Source organism: Lampetra fluviatilis, chromosome 3 (assembly GCF_964198595.1).
Source record: "Lampetra fluviatilis chromosome 3, kcLamFluv1.1, whole genome shotgun sequence".
Classification (NCBI taxonomy): Eukaryota; Metazoa; Chordata; class Hyperoartia; order Petromyzontiformes; family Petromyzontidae; genus Lampetra; species Lampetra fluviatilis.
Window position 1 is genome coordinate 15,455,158 of NC_136277.1, and position 27,815 is coordinate 15,482,972.

The 27,815-nt window shown below is 51.6% G+C and overlaps 1 protein-coding gene across 1 annotated transcript in view; it reads right to left on the reverse strand.

Annotated features, from left to right (window-relative positions):
* The window catches only part of LOC144953283 (mitogen-activated protein kinase kinase kinase 1-like), a 64,973-nt gene extending 37,417 nt beyond the window's left edge, over positions 1–27,556 (reverse strand). The window contains 1 exon segment of the mRNA XM_078883856.1: positions 26,790–27,556. Within this exon segment, the coding sequence (XP_078739982.1) occupies positions 26,790–27,298 (509 nt within the window). The 5' untranslated portion in view covers positions 27,299–27,556.
* Between the last annotated feature and the right edge of the window lie 259 nt (positions 27,557–27,815).

The following is a 27,815-nucleotide window of genomic DNA, read 5'->3' on the forward strand; positions in this document are numbered from 1 at the left end:
ATATGCGGATGCACACACTCGTGTTGCAAGCGTACAACAATAAACACGGAACATTACGAAGGGTTAAGCAACCTCTTTTTTTTTTTGGCCGTGTGATTTTGTTGTTTTGCCCGCATTGAAACGGCTGTACGCCGTATGGACCAGAAAACTCTATTTCCCTGCACAAGAATACGCGCTAAACCGTACGGGTTGCCACGGTACGATGCAGTAAGATCTCAGAGTACGCAGACCTGCTCATACGCGACCCCCCCCCCACCCACCACCGATTCATACTTATGCGTTGACTCTCTCCCTCCCCTCTCCTCTCTCTCACCTCTATGTATCGCGTAGCGAAACGTTTCCGAGCACAAGCATCACCATCCAACCCCCCCCCCCCCCTACTGGGCAGCTGTCCCTGTGCGGCAACAAGGTGGCTTAACGCCCGGCTCGTCGATGGGCAATGGTCTGCCGGTAGGGGGCGATGATTGCTACGTGGAGTAACGTCCATGATTAAGTGTTTTTTTTTTTTACGCGTGATCGCGTAAATATATAAGTGTGTGTCGTTAACACCGCCGCTGCCACCCGACCACAGCCAATAACATTATTAAGGTTTGTTACGTAAACAAAAACGTACCAATTAGTGACTACTCCAGCGCACACAACCTCATCTAATTGGCTGTGTCGGGTGGTGGTGGGTCTAAGGATCTCCGCGCGGGTCTATGTACGTGCATGCACGTTGAACTTCTTTCGCACCACCGTACGTAGCCGGCCGTGCCCAAAATCGGAGTTGCGGGTGGAAAGGGCAACAGACTAAACACATAAAGCAGTTCTGAGTCTACGGGTCTCTCTGTGTCTACGGGTCTCTGTGCGATTCTATAGGTCTCTGTGCGTGTCTATGGGTCTCTGTGCGTGTCTATGGGTCTCTGTGCGTGTCTATGGGTCTCTGTGCGAGTCTATGGGTCCTTGTGCGAGTCTATGGGTCTGTGTGTGAGTATATGGGTCTGTGTGTGTGTCTATGGGTCTATGTGCGAGTCTATGGGTCTCTGTGCGAGTCCATGAGTCTCTGTGCGAGTCCATGAGTCTCTGTGCGAGTCTATGGGTCTCTGTGAGAGTCTATGGGTCTCTGTGAGAGTCTATGGGTCTCTGTGAGAGTCTATGGGTCTCTGTGCGTGTCTATGGGTCTCTGTGCGAGTCCATGGGTCTCTGTGCGAGTCTATGGGTCTCTGTGTGAGTCCATGGGTCTCTGTGCGAGTCTATGGGTCTCTGTGAGAGTCTATGGGTCTCTGTGAGAGTCTATGGGTCTCTGTGTGAGTCTATGGGTCTCTGTGTGAGTCTATGGGTCTCTGTGTGAGTCCATGGGTCTCTGTGCGAGTCCATGAGTCTCTGTGCGAGTCCATGGGTCTCCGTGCGAGTCTATGGGTCTCTGTGTGAGTCTATGGGTCTCTGCGATAGTCTATGGGTCTCCGTGAGAGTATGTTCGTGCATGAACGTTCAGCTTTTTTCGCAGCACCGCACTAAGTCGACCGTGCCTAAAGTCGGAGGTGTCGGGGGGGGGAAGGACAACAGGCTGAACAACAACCACAAGCAGCTTTTACCCAATTTAGTGAAAGCAGCGGAAATTTTCCAACGTCCTGCCAACACGGAGACTTGACTCCACGTCTACGGGACCCCCTTATGAACTGCCCAACCGGATCAATCGATGCTCCGACATTCTCACTGCCCCCCTTTTGCGTTGTTTCGCCGTTTGCCATTGACCTCCGGTCTAACGCCGGTGCAGAGGACGAGGCCATGAAGGAGGCCCCGTCTCGGGTGCAGAGGCCAATCAGTTTCAAGGACAATGCACGCGTTGTTATTCTTATTAAATCAAAGCGTGTTTTTTATCTTGCACGTTTTGCCACGAGCACGTTGTGTGATTAATGCAGACTTGACGATGCCTCGCAATAGGTGTGTCTATTTGGCGTTGGAACATCTAAACGCCCACAATTGTTGTGCTTTTGTGTGCATGTTAGTTTGTCGTCCTTCACTCGCACCTCCGATTAGCGTGTTTGGCTACGTACGGTGTTAAAGAAGTTCAACATACGTACGTACATACGAAGTTCAACATGCATACGTAATATTATTGCCGGGAAAAGCCTGAACGTTGTTTAAACGTTTCATCACTCTGGTTTTAGAATAACACAACGGGAATCATTGTCCGTTGTGCACGAAGCTGATGGCGCGTAGTATTTTGTTTAGGTTAATGTACATCTGTACGTTGAACTTGGTTCACACCGTACGTAGCCAACCGCGCTAATCGGAGGTGCAGTGTTGAGTCTATGGTGCAGTGTTGAGCTTATGGGCAGTGCTGAGTCTATGGGCAGTGCTGAGTCAATAGGCAGTGTTGAGTCAATAGGCAGTGTTGAGTCTATGGGCAGTGTCGAGTCCATGGACAGTGCTGAGTCTATGGGCAGTGTTGAGTCTATGGGCAGTGCTAAGTCTATGGGCAGTGTCGAGTCCATGGACAGTGCTGAGTCTATGGACAGTGTTGAGTCTATGGGCAGTGTTGAGTCTATGGGCAGTGTTGAGTCTATGGGCAGTGCTAAGTCCATGGGCAGTGTTGAGTCTATGGGCAGTGCTGAGTCAATGGGCAGTGTTGAGTCTATGGGCAGTGTTGAGTCTATGGGCAGTGTTGAGTCTATGGGCAGTGTTGAGTCTATGGGCAGTGTTGAGTCTATGGGCAGTGTTGAGTCTATGGGCAGTGTTGAGTCTATGGGCAGTGTTGAGTCTATGGGCAGTGCTAAGTCCATGGGCAGTGCTAAGTCCATGGGCAGTGTTGAGTCTATGGGCAGTGCTAAGTCCATGGGCAGTGTTGAGTCTATGGACAGTGTTGAGTCTATGGGCAGTGTTGAGTCTATGGGCAGTGTTGAGTCTATGGGCAGTGTTGAGTCTATGGGCAGTGCTAAGTCTATGGGCAGTGTTGAGTCTATGGGCAGTGTTGAGTCTATGGGCAGTGTTGAGTCTATGGTGCAGTGTTGAGTCTATGGGCAGTGTTGAGTCTATGGTGCAGTGTTGAGTCTATGGTGCAGTGTTGAGTCTATGGTGCAGTGTTGAGTCAACAGGCAGTATGTACACATATGTACGTTGACCTTGATTCGCACCGTACGTAGCCAATCGGGCTAAATCGGAGGTGCGGTAATACACAACCGGCGTGTGTGCTGAGCCAGTAAACTAATTAGCACGTTCTGTTTACGTGACAAAACCTTTACCGATTGTGTCGTGCCGGGCGGTGGTGGTGGAGGGTTTGACGACACATTTATAGAGGGTGCTTCAAAAAAATATTAACACCGATATGGGACTATCGTTTTTAATGGAAAAACAACGAATAATAACACACTGTAACATGATAACAAATGTCATGTTAATAGCTTCCAAAAGTGAGTCTCCACTTGTTCGCCATCATTGTCAACACAAGCCCGGAATCTTCTCCAGGTGGTCTCCCGAGTCTCGTGGTATTGTTGCAAATTCTCCCAATCGTTCACATTTTTTTGAAGCACCCTGTATATTTCCGCGATCTAAGCCACCAAAATAAACCTTCTGCTGTGCACAAAAAGCGCTTGGCGGCAGAGGGAGAGACAGAGAGAGGAGCGCGAGGTCACACCGCTCCCCTCGCTCCGTGGTTTTTTTCTCCCTCTCTCTCTCAAGGTTCAAAAGGGAAGGGGGGGGCAGCAACGGCGGCCCTCCTTTGATGCCGAGTTTTGGCAGTGAAAATGATGCAAAACAAAAAAACTAAAATACTCCCTCGGTAAGACACAAAGCCGGGCGGCGCCATGCCCCCCTCTCCCATTTTCCTCCCCATCCTCCTCCTCCCCACCCTAAACCAAAACAAGCAGAGTGCTTCACAACAGCACTTGCCCCAACAGTCTGTCAAGGCTATACGGGCGAGGGGGAACCTTTGAACTTGTCTTTGCAGGAGTCTCAATGGCCTCTTCAATCTAATAATTTGGCACCGATAACAACGTGAAAATTGGCGCGTGCGGCGCGGGGTCGTACGTACGTACAAGCCAAGGTTACTTACGAGTCTGTGGGTCTCTATCTGAGTCTGTGGGTCTCTGCGTGAGTCTATGGATCTCTGTTGTGAGTCTATGTATGTATTTGTTGAACTTAACATATATACATACGCACTGTAATGTAGCCAACTGTGCCTAAATCGGAGGTGCGGGCAAGGCCAACAAACTAAACTCAAAAAAGCAATTTTAAAGAAATTAGTTTTCAACCTAGATGATTTAAAACTGCGTAGCTCCCAGTGGCTTCCTGATATCGGAAGGAAGAGCGACGTTCCAGACGGCCGCAGAAGTGCATCTGAAAGTGCCACATGATGCACCGATCATCTCCGTTCGACGGCCGAGCCAAAAGCCGCCGCCGCTGCAGTGAGGACGACCGCAATTCACGCGATGGTGGTTCATCTTCCTTGACGAGATCATCGGGGAGGTATTAGTGTGTATTTAACATGCACGCACGTTAAATGCAACGTGCGCGTTTCGCTACGTAGGTCATCAAGAGCAACGTTGCGTTAAACAAAAATCAGTTTAACACGTAGTGGTGGTAGGGCTTTCGCGACCAATATTATCCACAAGAGTTTTTTTGTTGGGTTAGATGGCATAAATATAAACGCATCGGTAAACACCGCCACCACCATCACCACCTGACCCAGGCAATCATTAAGGCGGTTTGGTCACGTAAACAAAACGTGCAATTTCGATTACTCGCTCAGCACTAACCGGTTGCGTGTTGCAGAGTAAACTCACGACAACATTTACAATTCCAGTTGCCGTGACGTTTCGCCGGTAATTCCAACAACCAGCCCTATCAGACGGACAGAGTTGTGGAAATATTCGATCTTAAATAGAAGGGGAGGGGGGGGGAATAAATGTGATGTCGTCACTCCTGAGTCAATCAGGTGCGAAGACGGGGGGGTGGGGGGGTGTCAATGTATTCATATAAATTACAATGGATACCCATTACCGGTTGGGTTATTCAGAGTGTAATCAAAACAAAAAATTCCACGGCGATAATCTTGCCGCCACTGACTATACAGAACTGGGTGCCCATTATCGATGAGCCACGGGGTACCGTATTCACTGCCATTGGCCACGTAAAGAAACCGGAACCACCAGACACGAAAAAAACACCACCATGGCGTGGTTACCAGAGAGGCGATGACAACAAAAAAACATCCCGGCTCGTGGAGTTAAACAAGGGGGGGGGGGGGGGAGAGAAGGTCGAATTATGCCAGAGCCATGGACCCATCCAGAGCACCGCTCAGCCCTCTCGTTCCCCATCGAGGGGCTTCACCACAAGCCAGTAAGGCCGAGCACGACGGTGCCATGGGAGCAGGCCCGGGGGACGTGGTGGGTGGAAGAGAGAGGGGGGGGGGGCTGTCCAATCGCCCCACCAACAGTGGGCACCGCTCTGCATCGGCGATAAATCACGTCCGCCCGTGGCCGCGCCGGGCAAACACGGACCGGAGGTTGGGGCGGGGGGGCTGGGGCCGCAGCTATAAAATAAACTAAAACTAAAGAAGTGTTTTTTTTTATTTTGCTAGGTAAGGCCCAACTAAGCTGCTGTATGTGTCTCTTTTTCAGAAGCGACCGGGCTATCACAAATGATAGCTCAACGAGGAAGTGGGCTTATCATCATCATCATCACGTGGGAAATTTATAGCAGCAGCCGAATACTCTAAACGCGTGGTGTTGATTATAAACGAGGAGGAAAAACCGGAGGCCTCGGAGAAAAAAAATCCACACGACCACAGAGAGAGTCACGCAAACTCCAAATATACAGCAGACATCGTCAGGGTCGGGATCGAACCCACGACCTCCTGCATACCAGGCGAGGTATTCAACATCTCACCACCGCTATGGTAAGAACGTAGTGGTGGCGGTGGTGGCGACGGGTAAATGGCCCCGCCGTTAGGATTACAGGGAGTGGGGGGGGTGGGGTGGAGCCTCGGGCCCCCGACAAAGGCACTTTAAAAAAGTAAACTTCCATCGCCAGGCGCCAGCATAATGGAGAGTTTTGAGTGCGATGCGAGGGAGGGAGTGGAGGGGAGGAAGGGAGGGAGTGGAGGGGAGGGAGGGAGGGAGGGGAGGGAGGTCACGCTGCACAAGGGCGATTTGCCGACGCAGGCGACCGTTGCAGGCAATAGTTGCTGCAACGGTGTCGTTGTTGATCCATAGCTCACTGGACTCCTCCAGGATAAATGGAGACTCCGATTCTGATAACGCGGTCGGTGCTAACCACACTGCGCCGACACCACCGCCAGATAAAGTCAATCTATTTGAATGGCATAATCGCCCGGCTTTAATGCAATTAAGTTGAGCATCCGCTTTTCCCGTCGCGTTGAGCCAACTGGACTCGGAGGTCGGCGGGCGCGGCGGTCGAAACGATAAACGGGGACAACGTTCATCCCCCCCCCCAACCCCTCTGTCCACCACACCCCGCAGTCGGATCAATCGGCAAAGTTTGCGTGTGGTGGGGTGGAGTGTGGGTACTCGGGTCCAGCGTGGGAGAAATAGACCAAACCACTCCTCTGTCGCTCGTTCTATCAGAGGCCCGTCCCACCAGCGGTGGTGTGAGCGAGCAAGGGGCGCCACGGTGGCTAGGAGATGTTGACTACCTCGCCTGGTGTGCAGGAGGTCACGACTCTCTCTCTCTCATCATCATCATCACGGTGGCTAGGAGATGTTGACTACCTCGCCTGGTGTGCAGGAGGTCACGACTCTCTCTCTCTCATCATCATCATCACGGTGGCTAGGAGATGTTGACTACCTCGCCTGGTGTGCAGGAGGTCACGACTCTCTCTCTCTCATCATCATCATCACGGTGGCTAGGAGATGTTGACTACCTCGCCTGGTGTGCAGGAGGTCACGACTCTCTCTCTCTCATCATCATCATCACGGTGGCTAGGAGATGTTGACTACCTCGCCTGGTGTGCAGGAGGTCACGACTCTCTCTCTCTCATCATCATCATCACGGTGGCTAGGAGATGTTGACTACCTCGCCTGGTCTACAGGAGGTCGTGGGTTCGATCCCGACCCTGACAATACCTGACAATGCCTGCTGTGTATTTGCAGTCTGCGTGTCTCTCTCTGATCATCATCACTGTGGCTAGGAGATGTTAACTACCTCGCCTGGTGTGCAGGAGGTCGTGGGTTCGATCCCAACCATGACGCCTGCGTCTCTCTGTCCCTCTCTCCCAGTGGCCGCGTGGACTTTTCTCCGGGTCCTCCCGGTTTTTCCTCTCCACATCACATTTAGAATCAACGTCAAGCATATTTGGCTGCAGCTATAAATTCCCACGTGATGATGATGGTGGTGATGATAAGCCCACTTCGTTGGGCTACGATTTGTGATGGCCAGGCCGCTTCTGAACAAGAGCTGTACGGCTCGGTGATGGCGGGGGTCCTTCCACCTGATAAAATAGGGCTGTGCGATTTCACCCTTTTTTATGCGTTTTACACTCAAATAATAAACACAGAAGCTAGGAAATGAAAACAGGACGTGGAGGAGACCGTGGGCGCGATTGCCATGGCGTTGCGCGAGAGGGGGAGGGGGGCGATCGGGGGGGGGGGAAGGGGCATCGCGAGTAATCCGCCAGCTACGTGAACTCGTGAAACCTCGATAGCCAGCGCCAAAAATTAGATGCGCCGCTCTGAGCTCCGAGTGCCGGCCGGGCCGGGTGACCGCCCGGCGCTGCTGAGAGGAGGGTCAGCCACGTTGTGTCCCGTTGTCCCTGTGAGGGGTGGTTGACCCCCCCCCAACCACCTCCCACCCACAACACCTGCAACCCACGGCGCGTGTCTTGCAGCAAATGCCACAACCGGAGCATGTTTATTTGTGGGGAGCGTGGCAGTTAACGGAAACCCGACGACCTCGAGTGGCAGATTTCCACTCGCAGCCATCATCGGGCCTCCCCCTAGGACAGGGGTGTCCAAACTTTTTGCAAAGAGGGCCACATTTGATAAAGTGAAGATGGCCGGGGGCCAATAGTTCCTTCTGACATTGTTTTAACCACAAAAGTTACGTGGAAATACACACTGTTATAAAACTATTTTCATTGTCACAATTACCTTTATTTTTTAAATGACAATGTAACCAAATATAAGCCACTCAGGCAGACGGGAACAACTCTAAAAACGCAATTCTGCCTTTCATTCAGTCAGATAACATTGAACAAACTGTATAGAATACCTTAAATTTCCATGAATTTTATGATGTATTTATTCTGACAGAGCTAGCGAGCCATAAATAACACATTATAAGACCGAAGCTGCGGGCCGTATGAAATCTGCCCGCGGGCCGGACTTTGGACATGCCTGCCCTAGGATGATTCGGTCTAAACCGAGTAGCTGGGGTGGTGTGCGTAAACCTCGGCGCCGGGGAGACAAAGGTGGCCTGGCACGGTGGTGGCAACAATGCTCTCCCTGTGCACCGCGCCGGCCTTGACGGATAGGCTCGCTGACAGCACTTGCCCTACGGTCTGTTGTTAAAGGCTATAAAAGTGGGGGGGGACCTTCGTCTTTGTCCTTGTGTCGTGACCTGTGGTGTACGTACGTTGAACTTCTTCGCACCCTACGTAGCCAACAGTGCTAATCGGAAGTGCAGTGTTGATTCTATGGCCAGTGTTGTATCTATGGGCAGCTTGTATGGATGTTGAACTTCTTTCGCACCCTACATAGCCAACAAAGCTAATCGGAAGTGCAGTGTTGATTCTATGAGCAGTGTTGAATCTATGGGCAGCTTGTATGGATGTTGAACTTCTTTCGCACAGTACGTAGCCAACCGTGATAATCCGAGTGTGACGGCCGAACACGGTGGAGCGGATGAGACGAAACGGTCCGTGTCTGGTAGACCGAATCCTCGATGTGGGAGGAGGGAGCAATAATGGACCAGTCGACAACTCAAAAGGAAAGACCAGAGGATATTAGCATACCTCTGAGCACGGTTGGCTACGTACGGTGCAAAAGAAGTTCAACAAAACATACACACATGCACAGAGACCCGTAGACTCGCGCAGAGATCCACAGACTCGTACACAGACCCATAGACTCGCGCACAGACCCATAGACTCGCGCAGAGACCCACAGACTCGCGCAGAGACCCACAGACTCGCGCAGAGACCCACAGACTCGCGCAGAGACCCACAGACTCGCGCAGAGACCCATAGACTCGCGCAGAGACCCATAGACTCGTGCAGAGACTTATAGACTCACATAGAGACCCATAGACTCACACAGACTCATAGACTAGCACATAGACTCATAGACTCGCACACAGACCCATAGACTCGCACACAGACCCATAGACTCGCACAGAGACCCATAGACTCGCACACAGACCCATAGACTCGCACACAGACCCATTAACTCGCACATAAACCCATAGACTCACACATAGACTCGCACATAGACCAATATAGTTTGTTGTCCTTCCCCCACGCACCTCCGATTCGCGCGGTTGGCTACGTACGGCGCGGAAGAAGTTCATCACACACACACGCATATAGTCGCATTTGCGAGCGTGTCCTTCGGGTGACATTGGCACCCCTCCGTGTGCCGCACACGCATGGCGAACACACACACACACCTCACCACCAGCCAGCGATGCGGCGAGGACTTAATCCAGCGCCGTCGAGCGCGAGTTTATCAAAGCGTGCAACTTTGCGGTTCCCCACCCCCCCCCCATCGGATTCCAACCGCTAAGCCGCTCGCGCCAAGATACGCCCACCCACCCCCCCATAGCCAATGCCAACGGAAGCGACAGCGGGCAGCACAGACTGGCCGGGCAGCCGCGCCAAGCTCCGAGTAACTCGGCGACCCGGACGTCACTCCCTCCAGGAACGAATAAACCGACCGGCCAATCGACCGGCCAATCGACCGGCCGATCGACCGGCCGACCACCCACCCACCCAATCAATACGCGGTGGGGGCGCCACGGTGGCGAGATGTTAACTACCTCGCCTGGTATACAGGTGGTCGTTGGTTCGATTCCAACCCTGACAATGCCTGCTGTATATTTGTAGTTTGCGTGTCTCTCTCTCTCTTTCCCCCGACGTCGCGTGAATTTTTACCCAAGTTTATCCCTCCACGTTTAGAATAAAACAAACGTTTAGAGCATTTGGCCACTGCTATAAATGTCCACGTGATAGGCCCACTTCGAGCTCGGCATGGCAGCTCAGTTGGGGCCCTACCTGGTAAAATAATAAATTGTTTAGCCTTTAGTTCAATACATTCGCAGAGCACGGGTGGGTGCACTGTGGTTGTTGTTGTTGTTGCTGCCGAGTGGCCAGGTTATAAACGGTGGGTGGCCTAAGGGGCATCGCTTGGGCCAGGTGGCATGGGCGGTAGAGCGAAGCCGGGCCTCACGATCGGAAAGGCCTGCCAGTTCATATCCTGGCTAGGGGGTTCGACTCGGAACCATCCATTGCTCCAGTCGCTAAAATGAGTAACCACTTCATGGGGAAGAGACCCATAGACTTACACAGAGCCCCAAAGACTCACACAGAGCCCCCCACAGACTCGCACAGAGACCCACAGACTCGCACAGAGACCCACAGACTCGCACAGAGACCCACAGACTCGCAAAGTCCCACAGACTCGCACAGAGACCCACATACTCGCACAGAGACCCACAGACTCGCACAGAGACCCACATACTCGCACAGAGACCCACAGACTCGCACGGAGAACCACAGACTCGCACAGAGCCCCCCACAGACTCACACAGAGACCCACAGAGTCACACATCCCCCACCCGTACATTGGCAAGAGTTTTTTCTTGAAACGCTCCAGATGTCGGCGACCGCCCATTCGCTGCGGCCCCGGCTCGATGTTTGCGTTACGGCTCAAACGAGTCTGGGACGCTAAAACAACCGCGGGCGCGCACGCACGCACGTGGAAACGTGACCGTACGGTGTACTTAAGAGCTGACAGGGTTACGGGTGCGTGAAGGGCGCAGAGGCCGATGCCACGCACACGACGCCGCCAATCTGCTGACACGCAGATTCCCGCATTTCACGATTTTAGCACGGATGACTACGTACGGTGCGAAAGAAGTTCAACATACATAAGCAGAGATCTATGGATTCACACAGAGACCCGTAGAGTCACAAAGAGACCCGTAGACTCACACAGAGACCCATAGACTCACACAGGGACCCATAAACTCACACAGAGATCAATAGACTCACACAGAGACCCATAGAATCACACAGAGATCAATAGACTCACACAGAGACCCACTATACACTGACACAGAGACCCATAGACTCACACAGAGACCGACTATACACTGACAGAGAGACCCATAGACTCACACAGAGACCCACTATACACTGACACCCATAGACTCACACAGAGACCCATCTCTTCAGAACTGCTTTTTGCATTTCGTTTATTGTCCTTCCCCTCCGCACCTCCGACGAACGGCAGTCACCTGCTACGTATGTATGGTGCCAAAGAAGTTCAACATAGCAAACGTACGTACATTTCTCTGGGTGAACGAGTTGTGTGGTGATGAGAATAAATAATAAATATTGGGGGGGGGGGGCATTGTAAAGGAGCCACGATCTTGGCGCTTGTGGAGCGGTTGCCGTGGCAGGGCAGCGGGACGAAGTCAACAGTGAAGACAAACACGAGGGGGGGGGGGGGGGGAGTGTGAATCGCTCGACCTGAGCGCTGCGAGCTAACGAGCGCTAACGAGCGGCAACGAGGGAATTGGTCGGGCTCCACCCGCCGGCACCGCCGCCGCCACCGCCACGCTCTCACCATAGCGGTGCCGAGGAGATGTCAACTACCTCGCGCCTGGCCGACGGAACAAGAGGCAGTCAAGCCGCGTCGGGCGGTGCTTTCAGATGCGCTTCTGCGGCCGTCTGGAACGCTCTTGCCTTTCGATGTTAGGAAGCCACTGGGAGCTATGGTGCACTTTTACATCATCTAGATTTTTTCAAGAACCGATTTTCACGCAGTTAGTTTGTTTCCCTACCTGCCCCCCCCCCACCCCCGGCAGCTCCAATTAACGCGGTTAGGCTACGTACGGTGCGATGGACAGGGGCGAGGCTTTAAGAGAGGAACGGAAGCAGGTTAAGGAAGGGTCTGCTTCAGGTGCAGGGGAAGTTTATTGAAGTGTAGGGGGGTGTTGGGTGTCAATCTCGGTTCAACTTTGCACAAATTTGATGCAGCACCCACACAATGCTCCACGTGACAATCATCGACCCCCCCCCCCCCATAACTATGACTGCCCAATAGGGGGGGGGTGGGGGGGAAGTCTCGCGCTCGGGTGCGTAGTTTCACTCCGTGATACATAGACAAAGGAGTGAGTGAGTTGAGACGTCGTTTCACTACGCGATACAGAGAGAGAGGAGTGAGTGGAGTTCGCCATCCAAATGGAAGGCCACTCGTTCGCAATCGTCCTTGCGAATAAGTTCAGGGCAAAAGTAAGGCGAGAGGAGAAGGTGGCTTGCCTAATTAATTATAATTCAGGGGGGGGCGTGGCGGGTTGGGGGGCACGGGGGTGGGGGAACAGGGTTCGGGACTGTTTTGCCAGCAGCTGAAATGCAGCAAGGCCGTCGTTATTGAATGCACACTTCATTACAAATTCACATTAAACCGCACACGAATGGCGATCGACAGCCTTCTCCGTGCTCTGTGAACGATCCCACCCCCATCATAGCGAATATATCGACAATAATAATAATAATAATAATTCCGCCACTCACTCACGGGACATACCACATGTGTTGTATGAACGATTCAATGGGCCATCTATCTATTTATGAACTCATCCGCCCCCCCACTCCCCACCCACCCCAGGATCGCCCGTCACATGTGTACGTATGGTTTCAATTTGGTCGAGTTACTGCAGCCAGAGTTGATTTATTTGCAACTGGGGCAGGCGCCTGGCACCGGCACAAATCGCTCGAATACGCCCAAATCAGCCGAAAAAGCTCGGGTCGACGTCGGACCCAACGACCTCCTGTGCACCAGGCGAGGCCGTTAACATCTCCGCCACCGGGGCGGGCGTGGGGGAGGAAGGGGGAGAGGCTCACGGCTCCTGGTGTGCCAGCCGAATCCCTAAGCCGCGCGCCGATAGGCGAGCCGCGCTAATTGATCGTCTCTCGTTAATCCTCTCTGCTCTGCGCCGCCAACAAGGCCAATAAGCGTGATTACAGCAATAAATCCTCAGCTCGGCTCGCACGCCAACAACAAGAGTGGGCTCGGGGGGGAAAACACGGCCCGCCACCCCCAGCTGCCACCGCCACGCGCGTTCGGGCAAAAAGCAAGAAGATGCCACTCTGCTTGTCGCGTCGCCTCGATGTAAGTTTAGGGGGCGCCACAGTGGCGAGGAGATGTTGACTACATCGCCTGGAATACAGGCGGTCGTGGTGGTCGATACCGACCCCTGACGATGCCTGCTGTATATTTGGAGTTTGCGTGTCTCTCTCTCCCCCTGGTGAGATGTTAACTATCTCGCCTGGTATACAGGAGGTCGTGGGTTCGATCCCGACCCTGAAGATGATTGCTGTATATTTGGAGTTTGCGTGTCTCTCTCTCCCCGTGGTGAGATATTAACTACCTCGCCTGGTATACAGGAGGTCGTGGGTTCGATCCCGACCCTGAAGATGATTGCTGTATATTTGGAGTTTGCGTGTCTCTCTCTCCCCGTGGTGAGATATTAACTACCTCGCCTGGTATACAGGAGGTCGTGGGTTCGATCCCGACCCTGAAGATGATTGCTGTATATTTGGAGTTTGCGTGTCTCTCTCTCCCCGTGGTGAGATATTAACTACCTCGCCTGGTATACAGGAGGTCGTGGGTTCGATCCCGACCCTGAAGATGCCTGCTGTATATTTGGAGTTTGCATCTCTCTCTCTCTCTCCCCGTGGTTTTTTCTCCACGGCAGAATCAATGTCACACGTTTAGAGTATTTTGCTGCTGTAAATGTCCAGTTTAACACGCAGTAGCAGGGCTGTCGCAACCAATGTTATCCACAAGAGATTTGTTTGGTTAAATCGCGTGAGTATAAAGTGTCGTTAAACCCGCCTCCACCACCACCCGACACAGCCAATTAGTAGGGGTTGACACGTAAACTAAACTCGTTTACTCGTTCAGAATTGTAATAAATGTTGCGAATTTACCCTCCAACACAACACATTGGCCAAATGTGCTGATGCTGAAACATTTTACCATCAACAAAAATTATACACGCAAATCGAGACCAAAACGAGGGAACGTCCCCACTATCTCGATTCGCACCCTGCTAGCGAGTGAGCGAGCGATCGAGCGAGGAAACCAATGTCCCCGTCGCCATCCGAGCGCGCCAACGGGCGAACGCAAGAACGCGAAGGGGGGGCCCCTCCGCGACCAAACCCGGGACCGCAACGCTTGGCGCCCCCCCCCGCCCGGGTCCTCCTCCCGCGCACGTGGGACCCAGATGTGTTCGACCAACCACTGGAACGGGGAGTTCGCGTGGGAGGGTTGCATCAGCCGCGACAGAACCCTCTCCAGACGACAGATGTGGGCAGCCACGACCGACGACGACACGTGGGGCCCGTCTATCCGTGCGCCCATGGCCCTCGGCCCGCTCGCTAGCCCCAGGCGTGAAGGATCTCCGCGTGAAATAGAACGTCACGGGGCGAGGCCTCAGAGATGAAATACGTGGAGCAGTGGTTCTTCACTCATTTCAGATGTGGGGGGGGGGGGCACTTTAGCCGATAAGACATCATCAGTGCGCGATGATGTCTTATGAAAAACATTGTTGGGGTTTGACAGCAGCACGATGATGACGACGGGGGGCGCTTACAGAGTTTGTGTATTGCCAGGGGGCCGCGCGTCACGGGGGGGGGGGGGGCGCGCGTCATGGGGGGGGCCACACTACGAGGCCACCAGGGGGGCGGGTGGACCCGCCAGCGGCCCACCGACCGCGGTGACCTTGCGATGAAGAACACCGCCGTAGGGAGAGGCCTGCAAGCGACACTCCATCAATTGGGCAGAGGCTTTACGGGAGGCCGAACGCACGGGAATACCCGCGGGAAACAACACAATCCCGCCGGGAGGACGCGATGAGTGAGGTTTAACCGATACAGCACTAAGGCTTGTCCCACCGGCTCCCACGGGAATATCTGCGACCGATAACCATGCCAGAGGAAAGCGCTCTCATTGAAACCTAGCCCAGATCTCGGAGTGAAGTTGTTGTTTTTTCTCGTGGGAAGAACTGCGAGTGAAATAAAGAGGAGCCCTTGTTAACGACCAATCGCTTAATCGCCTCCATAGAACCCAATGTGTACAGTAGTCTAGTGCATAGTAGTGTAGTGTATAGTAGCATAGTGTATAGTGTACAGTAGTGTGTAGTGTATAGTAGTCTAGTGTACAGTAGTCTAGTGTACAGCAGTCTATAGTAGTGTAGTGTATAGCAGTGTAGTGTAAAGTGTAGTGTAGTGTATAGTGTACAGTAGTGTGTAGTGTATAGTAATCTAGTGTACAGTAGTCTAGTGTACAGCAGTCTAGTGTATAGTATATAGTGTAGTGTGTAGTGTATAGTAGTGTAGTGTATAGTATATAGTAGTGTAGTGTATAGTAGTGTATAGTGTATAGTAGTGTAGTGTATAGTGTATTGTATAGCAGTGTAGTATATAGTAATGTAGTGTAAAGCAGTGTAGTGTAAAGTGTAGTGTATAGTGTATTGTATAGTAGTGTAGTATATAGTAATGTAGTGTAAAGCAGTGTTGTGTAAAGTGTAGTGTATAGTTTGTCGTGTATAGCAGTGTAGTATATAGTAATGTAGTGTAAAGCAGTGTAGTGTAAAGTGTAGTGTATAGTGTATTGTATAGTAGTGTAGTATATAGTAATGTAGTGTAAAGCAGTGTTGTGTAAAGTGTAGTGTATAGTTTGTCGTGTATAGCAGTGTAGTATATAGTAATGTAGTGTAAAGCAGTGTAGTGTAAAGTGTAGTGTATAGTGTATTGTATAGTAGTGTAGTATACAGTAATGTAGTGTAAAGCAGTGTAGTGTAAAGTGTAGTGTATAGTGTATTGTATAGTAGTGTAGTATACAGTAATGTAGTGTAAAGCAGTGTAGTGTAAAGTGTAGTGTATAGTGTATTGTATAGCAGTGTAGTATATAGTAATGTAGTGTAAAGCAGTGTTGTGTAAAGTGTAGTGTATAGTTTGTCGTGTATAGCAGTGTAGTATATAGTAATGTAGTGTAAAGCAGTGTAGTGTAAAGTGTAGTGTATAGTGGTGTAGTGTATAGTGTAGTGTATAGTAGTGGTGTATAGTATAGTGTATAGTAGTGGTGTATAGTATAGTATATAGTGTAGTGTAAAGTGTAGTGTATAGTGTATTGTATAGTAGTGTAGTGCCTCCATCGAGCCCAATATGTTCACTTAACGACCATTCCCCTGTTAACGACGGGCTGTTGTAGGTACAGTAAATATTAATGAATGAATTGATTAACGGCGTTTCTTTAATGTTGTGTGTTTTATAATGTTGTTAGTATTTTTATGCATTAATAGCTATCGTTTAAATATTATAAATTACGAGATTTGGGTGAAAATGTTAACTCTTGATCCGATCAGAACGAAATTAAGCCTTCAACGCGTATTTCCTATACGCGTTTACCGACCAAATCACTCAACGACCGGTTTCGTGGAACCAATTGCCGTCGTTAAGAGGGGTTCTACTTTATACCACATTCTCTGGAATATAAGAAAGGCGTGCGTGTGCGAGTCTTTGCCCGGATGTTTTGGGTGCGCCTTTCTTTTCGGAGCATCTCATGATTGGGCATATACAGTAGCTGTAAGCGCAAGACTGAGTGAAACCAACCCCGTAGGAAGCCCCCCCCCCCCCAGCGAAGTTTAGACCACCGAGTGTTTATATACAAAGATCCCCCGTATAGCCTTAGCAGACTGTTAGGGCAAGTGCTGTTAGCGAGCAGCACCTATTAAGGCCGGAACGGCACACGAGGGGGTGGGTGGAGTAGGTGGCCAGCACCACGCCTTTGTCTCCCTTAGTGGCAATGTTTACACAACGAACCAGGTACTTATGAGGCTGAGTTGACCTAGGGGAGGCCCAGGACCGGTTCAGATAATCGTCACTAGTGTTGGTGGCCATGAGCGGGAAGCGAACTCGGCTCGCCGGGTTCGTAGCACAGCGGAGCGCTAACCGCGCTACCGTGTTTCTATCTTACACACACACGCATGTGATTTTTTTACTCAGAAAAGCCTCACTGAATTTCAAGACCCTTGTGTTTTTAAACACACCCACAGCATTTATTTCCTTTACTTTAATTATCCGGGAGAGTCGTAGTAGGGCCTGCCGCATTGGGTTTTAATTTCAAGATGTTTTGAAACAATTAAAGATAAGTCATGCTCATTCTAAAAATATGTATATTTTTCTTTTAAAAGGTAAGGCCCCCACTGAACTCTTTTTCATAAGCGACCTGGCCATAACAAATGATAGCTCAACGAAGTGGCTTACCACGTGGACATTTCGAGCAGCCAAATACTCGAAAACACACGTCGATTCGAAATGTGGAGGGAACAACACGAGGACCTGAAGAAAAATCCACACGACCACGTGGAGAGAGAGACACGCAAACTCCAAATATACAGCAGGCGTCAGAGTCTGGATCGAACCCACGATCTCCTGTATACCAGGCGAGGTAGTCAACATCTCCTAGCCACCGCGGCGCCAATTACTCCAATTGGAATTGCATAGAGCGAGCGACGGACCCCCGACTGCGGGAAAACTCAGCAGGAAACCCCGCTGGGGAAGAAAAATGGGAGGGGGGGGGGCGGCAAGACTCATCCCTTGGGCGAGAGCCGTCGGCGCGGAGAGAGACGCGAGGCGATCTCACGCCGTGGGAACTCCGGTTGGAGGATGAAGCCCTACGGGGGGTGGGGGGGTGCGGGAGACTCACGCCCACGCTCGCCACATCCATGCCGGGCGGCGTCTCCCGTTTCACTTTCTCACTCCTCCTCCGCCTCCTCCACGCAATGCGGTCGCGTCTCGAACGGCGCGTTGTCCTTAAATCCAGATTGAAAACTGATTTCTTTAAAAGTGATTTTATTGTGTTTAGGTTGTTGTCCTTACCCCGCCTCAGTTCCGATTAGTACGGTTGGCTACAGTGGTGCGAAAAAAGTTCAACATACATACACAGTGCATCAGACTCGCACAGAGACCCACAGACTTGCACAGAGACCCACAGAATCACAAAGAGACCCACAGACTCGCACAGAGACCCACAGACTCGCACAGAGACCCACAGAATCACAAAGAGACCCACAGACTCGCACAGAGACCCACAGACTCGCACAGAGACCCACAGACTCGCACAGAGACCCACAGACTCGCACAGAGACCCACAGACTCGCACAGAGATCCACAGACTCGTACAGAGACCCACAGACTCGCACAGAGATCCACAGACTCGCACAGAGATCCAGAGACTCGCACAGAGATCCAGAGACTCACACATGAACCCATTTCTTTAGAAATGCTTTTTGTGTTTAGTTTGTTGTCCCCCCCCCAGCACATCCGATTAGCACGGTTGGCGACATACGGTGCAAAAGAAGTTCACACACACGTACGTACGTTCGCCCCGCTCTCAGCCGTTTTCGCTGACCGCGGACCGTGCGAGAGCGAGGCTCGGGACGCTGGGACAATGAGGCGTTGTTTTTTTTGCGGGGGTTTTTTTTGTTCTTCGTGTTTTTGCGGACTGAAATTTGAAACTGCGGCGCCACTGTACTTCGTGGCCCCCTGGAGGGGCCCGTGGCCTCTTGTCACGGTTAGATTTCGCGAAATAAAAATCAGGTCACGAGATTTAATTGAATTGCAATGTATATAAATGTGAGCGGACCGGCAGTAAGAAAACAGCGCGGGCATGTGACACTGGTCCGTACGTACGTGGAACTTCTTTCGCACCACCGCACGTAGCCAACCGTGCTAATTGGAGGTGTGGGGGAACAACAACAAAACTAACATCTCGCCATGGTGGCTACATCATCCGGTATGTAGGAGGACATGGGTTCGATCCCGACCCAACGCTTGCTGTATATTTGGAGTTTGCGTGTCTCTTTCGCTCCCCCCCCGTAGCAAGATGTTAATTACCTCGCCTGGTATACAGGAGGTCGTGGGTTCGATCCCGAGCCTGACGCCTGCCGTATAAGTTGAGGAGTTTGCGTGTCTCTCTCCCCGTGGTGGTCGCATGCATTTTCCTCCAAATTTAGAATCAATGTTGCGTTTAAAATATTTGGCTGCCATAAATGTCCACACAATAAGCCACTTCGTTGCACTATTATTTGCGATGGCCAAAGTCACTACATAAAGCTCCGTAGGGCCTTACCGGGTAAAATAAAAAACAGGTTTTTTTAGTTAACACAATGTGTGTCTCTTCGGAGCATGCGACAAGAAGCAAACTGAGGTATCACATTCGTTACTGGGTACCTTTGCCAATTCTGCAAAGTTGCTTTGTGCATTTAGTTTTATCGTTCCCCACCCCAGGCCCACTCCACGTCGATCCCTTCTTGCACTACTGCTGCTGCTGCCACCACCACCAACACCACCACCGCCACCGCCACCACCACCACCCACACCACCGGTACCACCACCGACACCGCCGCCGTTTCACCGACGTGACGCGAGGAGTCAAAGCGTTCATGGATCCGCCACGAGTGCCGTGTAAGCCGAGGAGCACGCCGAGCAACCGGCATTCCATTCACCAAGTGGGGGGCGCCCTCCAACCGCCCCCCACCCTTTCCGGCCACAAACAAACCGCATTGTCATAGTGGATGGAGCGGGCGGGGGGTGGGGAGGGCCTTATTGCAAATTCCACAGGGGTCGTGGGGGGTTAACCCCGAACATTAATACCTTTGTAAAAAGGAGGGGGGCTGCAAATCTCTAGATTGCCCTACCCCCCCACCCATGTCAAAAGCCTGTCTCCCCCCACCCTCCCCCCACTCGCCATGTTAACGCCGCGCCAATTCATTAGCCTCAGGGAATGACCCTGCCGGTGAAAGCAGAGAGATGAGTGGAGCACTCCGCCCTGCACGCTGGCCCTTGTTCGGCTTCGCATGGCTGTCCCACCACACACTTGGGCCGAGTTGCATGGAGGCCCTGGCACTGCCACCCCCCACAATCCCCACCGGCCCCCCACCACCACACCACCACCTCCCCACCACCACACCACAAGCCCCCACACCACCACCAGACCACCACCCACTACCCCTCCCCCACTAACTCCGCCAAAATCTCTGCAAAAAAATCGGCACAAAAAATGAGGCAGATTCTGGTTAATTTTAAAGTGATTTTTGTTCAACTACCCACTCAACTATTTTTAATTTTACCAGGTAAGCCCCACTGAGCTATACAGTAGCTCTTTTTCAGAAGCGACCTGGCTATCACAAATGATAGCTCAACGAAGTGGCTCATCATCATCGTGTGGAGATTTATAGCAGCAGCCGCGTGACGTTGATTCTCAATGCGGAGGGAAAAACCGGAGGACCGGAGAAAAACCCACGCGACCACCACGGGGAGAGAGACAGGCAAACTCCGAAAATACAGCAGGCGTTGCCAGGGATCAGGATCGAACGCACGACCTCCTGCGTACCAGGCGAGGGAGTTAACATCTCGCCACCGCTAGATTAATTTATTGTACTCTCAGTGCCTGGGGGAAACAAAAAACCAAACCACAAGATGAATGCTCTGAAGGCAAAAAGGCCACAATGGATTCTCACAGAGATAACAGCGAATCATTACAGCTCAACAACTTTACATCTCTGGGAGGGCAAAGTGGGGGGCGGCAACAGACAGGGGAACTGTTCAGTCCACGAAGAGACCGCAAAAAGCCTGTGGGAGTGTGCTTCTTCAAAATGTAATCGCTTTCCTCCCGTTCCGCTCGTCGGACGAATCTGCTTGTTTGTGTTGTTGTTGTTGTTGTTTGCAACGACGACGGCTGGGGGAGACCAGAACGCGACGTCGGTTGCTCACGACACAAACGACGACAATGACGAAGACGACGGCCGGGGGCCACAATGCGTCGTCGTCGGTCGCTCACGACAACAACATCAGCAACATCGACGGCTATTGGCCACAACGAGTCGTCGGTCGCTCACGAGAAGAACGACAACGTCAACAACATCAATAAATCAGCATCAACGACGACAACAACAACGCGTAGCCCAAACGCGCAGCGAGCACCGAGGCCCTCCCCCTGGGCTCCGTGCCAGGATGCTCTAGAAGTGAAGGAGGCGCCGACGCTATCACAAGGGCCCACTTGGCAGCCCACGGCTGCACACAGCCCATCGAGGACCTGCGGGGCCCCTACCCATGACCCCTCACCCCTCCGTCCTCCCACCCCCCATCATCCCTCCCCGACCACGCGCACCCCAACAAACGAGCGGTGGCGTCGCAGATGATCGCGTAGTGCGGTGTTCTAGAAGACATCATCAGTGTGAGGGGCGGCACATATTTGTTGGGACCCACCGAGCTGCTACATAGAGCTCTTTTTCAGAAGCGACGTGGCTATCACGCCAATGATAGCTAAACGAAGTGGGCTTATTATCATCATCGCGTGGAAATTAATAGCAGCCAAATACTCTCTAAACAATAAGCCACTGTAGTTTTATTTTACCAGTTAAGGCCCACGGAGCTGCAATATAGGAGCTCTTTTTCAGAAGCGACATGGCTATCGCGCAAATGATAGCTCCAATGAAGTGGACTTATCATCATCATCTTCACGCGGAAATGTAACACATTCCTGCGGAGGGAGCTGGTAGGAACGTTGGGTTGCTCGGTCAATGGCCTGCAGGGTCAACAGCGGCGTGGTGTATTCCGCAAATATGCCCGACTGTGAGGGCGGGCACAAGCTGGCGTGAGTAGGTTAAACGTTGAGTTTTATAAGGGCACCACGGGGTGACCAGCCCCTCCCAACCCAGCCCCACCCTCCCACCCAGCCCCTCCTCACCCTCCCCACCCAGCCCCTCCCCACCCAGCCCCTCCCCACCCAGCCCAGCCCCTCCCCGCCCAGCCCCTCCCTCCCCGCCCAGCCCCTCCCTCCCCACCCAGCCCCTCCCTCCCCACCCAGCCCCTCCCTCCCCACCCAGCCCCTCCCTGCACGACGGACGGACACAATAATTCCCTGTGGGCTGGTGGAACCAGTGGGTTCCTACCAGTATAACTGGCCAAATAGTCGAGCTCGCACAACAACCTTGGTGTGGTCGAGGAGATTACAGGACCGTGTCCGAGATGGGGGGTTCGTGTCGGAGGGGGTCAGAGTCGAGGGATGGAGGTCACGGGGGGGGGGGCGGGCGGGGGGTGGGCACCGGTGGAGTTATTGCATGGAATTCGTGGGCTCAACGGTCGCGCGGTTCGACTTGAATTACGTGCCTCTTTTAGAGGCGTGGGTTCGCGCAAAAGATAACGTTGGGAGGCAACGCGTTGCTGGGTTTTACAGTACGGTGCGGGCAAAGGATTATGACACGCGTGTAAAATGCTTGCCCGAATGCCGCCCCGCTGCCCCAGACTCCATACGCTCACAACTTGGCCTTCAGAAAAACAACGGCACACACGAGCGAACTGTCCCATGTACACAGAAGCGTTTCGATGAATGAATCCTGCCACCACGGTGGCGAGGTGTTAACTACCTTTCCTGGTATACAGGAGGTTCGCGAGTTCGATCCCAAACCCTGACGACGCCTGCTGTACATTTGGAGTTTGCGTGTCTCTCTCCCCGTGGTCACGCGGATTTTATCTCCGGGTCCTCCGATTAATCCCTCCACACTTCGAAGCACGCGTTTAGACTTTGTCTGCTGTAAATTTCCACGTGATGATAATAAACCACCTCGTTGAGCTGTGATGGGCAGGTCGCTCCTGAAAAAGAGCTACTGCACAGCTCAGTGGCGCCTTACCTGGTAAAGTAAAAAAAAATAGTTTTTAAAGATAACAGCATTTTTTTCTAATCCCTCTGAAAACACACGCGATTTGGGGTTTAGCTTAACAATGCACGCTGCGGGAATGCTTGTTAGTTTTTTAAGTCGGCATGCATTCCACAGCGCCATCGCATTTTTGCACCCGCGCACGCTTAGCAGCCCGATAATACATTTTCCCGCGGGAGATTGACCACCGCAGAATTTTACTTTTCATGTGCATACACGATAGATTCTCTGTTATCCGCGCGCAGTTTATCCGATTTGTGGATTAACCGCGGCACCTGAGATTTTGACATGAATTAATAACTCGTGGATTTTCCCTTTAGCCCAAATTAATCACCTCAAAACAGTTATACAACATTGCTACTCTTTTGGAAATGCACGGTGCTAGTCACACGGTGCCTTAAACCGAACAAATGTGTTGCTCCAGTTAATCCGAAATCCACGCAATCGCCTCTACAATACAGTAGTTGCAATATCTTTACAACAGTGGGGCAGCGTTTGATTGATGTTGATTGGCTGTGGCTCCGCTGTCTGCCTCGTTGGCCGACTCTTCTGTGTGGGAGCGCACCGTCAATCGGTCGATCGTTAGTTTTCGGCACGGACATCCGTGGAAAATGGTCATATTTTTGTATTATCCGCGATTTTGAATCATCTGCGGCCATCCTGCCCGTCATTGGTAATCGAGAGTCTGCTGTGCGCATTTTAGGACACAAACGAGCGCGTTCACAGAGGCGTGTCACATGCACGCACACACGCTTGCTTGCGTGTGTCCCGCGTGACAACTCGCTAAGTGCGTGCAAATAATTGCCTCGCGCTCCAGTGTGTCCCGCTAATTTAATTATGATGTTCCGCGTGACTGGCGGATCAAGCTCCGCCGCCGTCCTCATAATTGGAATCAGAATATCTTGATTTGAAGTTTTCGTGACTGCAGGAATCCAAATAACGGAGATAGAAAAATAAAATATAACAAAAAATTATGTAAATCACCTCTTGTTGTAACAGCTCTCTCGCTGGTTCGGCAGTTCCACTGCTGGATTATTTTTTCCACCTGAGGACGACCGCTTGTGTTGCGATAGAAACGTCGTGATATGTTATTTTTTGTTTTATTTAATTTTTCTAGCTCCGTGACGATACCGAAAGAACCAAAGAGTATGGAATCTGAATATTTATCGATGCCGGAGGAAATCCGATGAGCTATGAAGATGCCCAGTAGGGGCACGGGGGTCAGAACGTTACAATAACAAGTAACACAAAAACAAGATAGGAGCGCAAATTATAGGCAAGGTAAACTAATCACTTTTAAAATATGTACAAGTAAAACTAAACTAAATTTAAAAAATCTTACTAGGGAAGGTCCACCAAGCCATTAGCTTATTTTTCAGAAGCGACCTGGCCAACAAATGACAGCTCAACGAAGTGGCTCAGCATGTGGCAATCGACAGGAGCAAAATAATTCCAAATAATCTAGACACCCGTTACTAAATGTGGAGGGAAAAACCACAGGACCCGGAGATAAATCCACACGACCACGGGGAGAGATTGAGAGAGACGCGCAAACTTCAAATATACAAAAGCAGGCGTCAGGGTCGGGATAGAACCCACGACCTCCTGTACACCGGGCGAGGTAGTTAACATCTCACCACAGAGAGAGAGACACGCAAACTTCAAATATACAAAAGCAGGCGTCAGGGTCGGGATAGAACCCACGACCTCCTGTACACCGGGCGAGGTAGTTAACATCTCACCACAGAGAGAGAGACACGCAAACTTCAAATATACAGCAGCAGGCGTCACAGGGTCGGGATAGAACCCACGACCTCCTGTACACCGGGCGAGGTAGTTAACATCTCACCACAGAGAGAGAGACACGCAAACTTCAAATATACAGCAGCAGGCGTCACAGGGTCGGGATAGAACCCACCACCTCCTGTATACCAGGCGAGGTAGTTAACATCTCACCACAGAGAGAGAGACACGCAAACTTTAAATATACAGCAGCAGGCGTCAGGGTCGGGATATAACCCACGACCTCCTGTACACCAGGCGCGGTAGTCAACATCTCCTAGCCACCGCGGCGCCAGATAAACTTGTCAGGACCCTCCTGAAAGAAGAGTCAGCGGTGGCTTTCTTTGGTAAGCAAGTTGAGCAATAATAACATCATCAATCCCCTCACTGGGAGAGTGCGGTGATGACAACATCATCACCATCAGCACACCTCACTGGGAGAGTAAACACAGCACCATACACGGTGCATAAAACAATGCAAGACGACACCGAAACACAACACCAAACACAAGGGCAGGTGACGAGGCACACGCACAAACCCTACACGCGTAACGTACGTCGGCCGCACAGCATAACATCACCACCAGCATCGGCCTTGATGAGTCTACTGCCGGATGAAGGCCTCCAACCCCCTCCAGTTCTAATGTGACATAGTTTGCCTCCTTCTGAACACAAATTACGTCGTGACCAATCACCACGTGCCTGATTAATCTGTAAACAAATCTCACGTGACGTTGGGAGCACCGATTCAAATTAAGATAAAGCACGTGTGTGTGTGTGCGTGTGTGCAACTACGGTACACGAATTAGTAGTGAGGAGTGGTGGTGCAGCGGTTAGCGCTACGAACCTGGCGACCCCAGTTCGATTAGAGCTCACGGCCAACAAAACTCAGTGACGATTATCTGAACCGGTCCCAGGCCTCCCCCTAGGTCGACTCAGCCTCAAATTAGTACCCGGTGCGATGTGTAAACATCGCCACTGGGGAGACAAAGGCGGCCGGGCGTGGTTCTGGGTTTGCCGTGTTGGCCTTAATAGGTGCTCGCTAACAGCACTCGACAATATAATTATTATTACGACGCTTAAATGATTTGAAATTAAAACAAGTCAAGAGCAGGGGGGGGGGGAGACATTAAATACACGATAATAAAGTGGCAACATCGGCATCGCTGGTCATGTTCGCTTCACTGCTGGATGGAAAGTCTTTCCCGTGTTATTATTTTAACTTATTGGAACAGCTGGGAGAGGGGGGGGGGTGTGAACAAGTTAATAATTTGACATTGAAATCGCGGCAAGTTCAGCGGAAACACGCCGACAGTGCTGCTTAACGAGACGTGCACATAACAAATTAAAAGCAACTTTTATTTAACTTAAAGTACTTTGATTTTCAAACTTTAAGCGTCTTCCGAATCGCAGAGAGGTTCATAAGCTGCTTCGCCACAGCCCAACTTTGCCATTATTAACTACTCCCATTTATAATTGTTTTTTTACCCTTCTATCTGGCAACAAAACTGACACCTTTTTTACAAAGAGTCATGTTTGCATAGACCACAATACCTGCAGTCATAATGTAAAAAAAAACATAACTCTGATAATGTATGCACTGTCCTTGAAGTTGATTGGTCCACACCCGAGACAGCTTTCCTTAGAGCCTAGTCTCACATGGGTTGGACCAGATGACGCCAAAAGGCGTCTATGCAAACATGACTCCTTGTAAAAAAAAGGTGTCAGTTTTGTTGCCAGATAGAAGGGTAAAAAACCAATTATCATATTTTTACTGGCAAATGAGGTTCCAATGGGTACTCCCATTTACATTTCGATTTAAAGCTTTCGTGACTGCAGGGATTCATCTTCTTGGTTCTTTCGGTAAAGTCACGTGGAAGGTGAATAATAAAATAATAAAAATAAAACAATAAAATTCTCACTTTTAATTAAGTAATGTTTTATTATTATTTTATTATTTCCCTTCTACGTGACTTTACCGAAAGAACCAAGAAGACGTTTCCATTCACTCCAAACTTTCGTTATCCTCGTGACCACCACAGCGAACGCTGGACTGGTACCTGCGGTGGGGCAACGCGTCTCTCTCCACAGCGCTCAGATCCAAAGTCTCCGCAGCAGCAGCAGCAGCAGCCCTCAGACGTCGATCATCATCATCAGCATCTTCATCATCAGCATCTTCATCCTCAGCATCATCGTCGTCGTCGTCGTCGTAGTCGGCTTCATTTTTACGGACAACCGTAGCCGGCAGTGGCAGCGATGTTGTTGTTCTCGCCGTCACGATACTACCACCACCACTACTACTACAGCCTACACCACCACTACCACAGCCACCACCACAGCCTACATAGCCACCACTACTACCACCACCACTACAGCCACCACCACCACCACTACAGCCTACACCACCACCACTACAGCCTACACCACCACAACCACTACTACAGCCACCACCACAACTACCACCACAGCCTACACAGCCACTACCACCACCAGAGCCACCACCACCACAGCCTACACCACCACCACCACCACCGCGGTCTCCGCTCGCCACCACCACCGCCGCCGCCATCTTCTTATCGCATGGCTCTCCACCCCGAAGTGGCCCAAACACCGCGAGTTCAAAATTGCCGCGAACTTGCAGCAGCAACAGCAGCAACAACCACCACCACCATCAACCACCACCACCACCATCCACGTCTTCTCCCTCACGGCTAAATCGTGCAAAACCTCCCCGCCGCGGAATCTCGCCGATTTCCCCCCCTCACGCGCCGCGATTTCGAGGCATTTTTGTTGTTTAATTCGCGGCGCTTTTATTCGTCGCGTTATTAATTTTATATTTTAAAAGTTAACCCCCCCCACCCCGCGCCCCGTTCCTTCCCCTTCTTATTTCTCCTCCTTCTCTCTCGCTCTCTCTCTAAGCCGCGCCGCGACTAAGCGGGAAAACCCCGCGGGGGGGGGGTCCGCCGTGAGTGGCCTCGCGCGTTCGCCTCTCGAACTTCTTCTACCCCCCACGCGTCTCGCGCAGCCCGTGGCGGGAGACTCTGCGGGGGGGGGAGGGGCTTATATATAATGGGCGGGGCCGATAA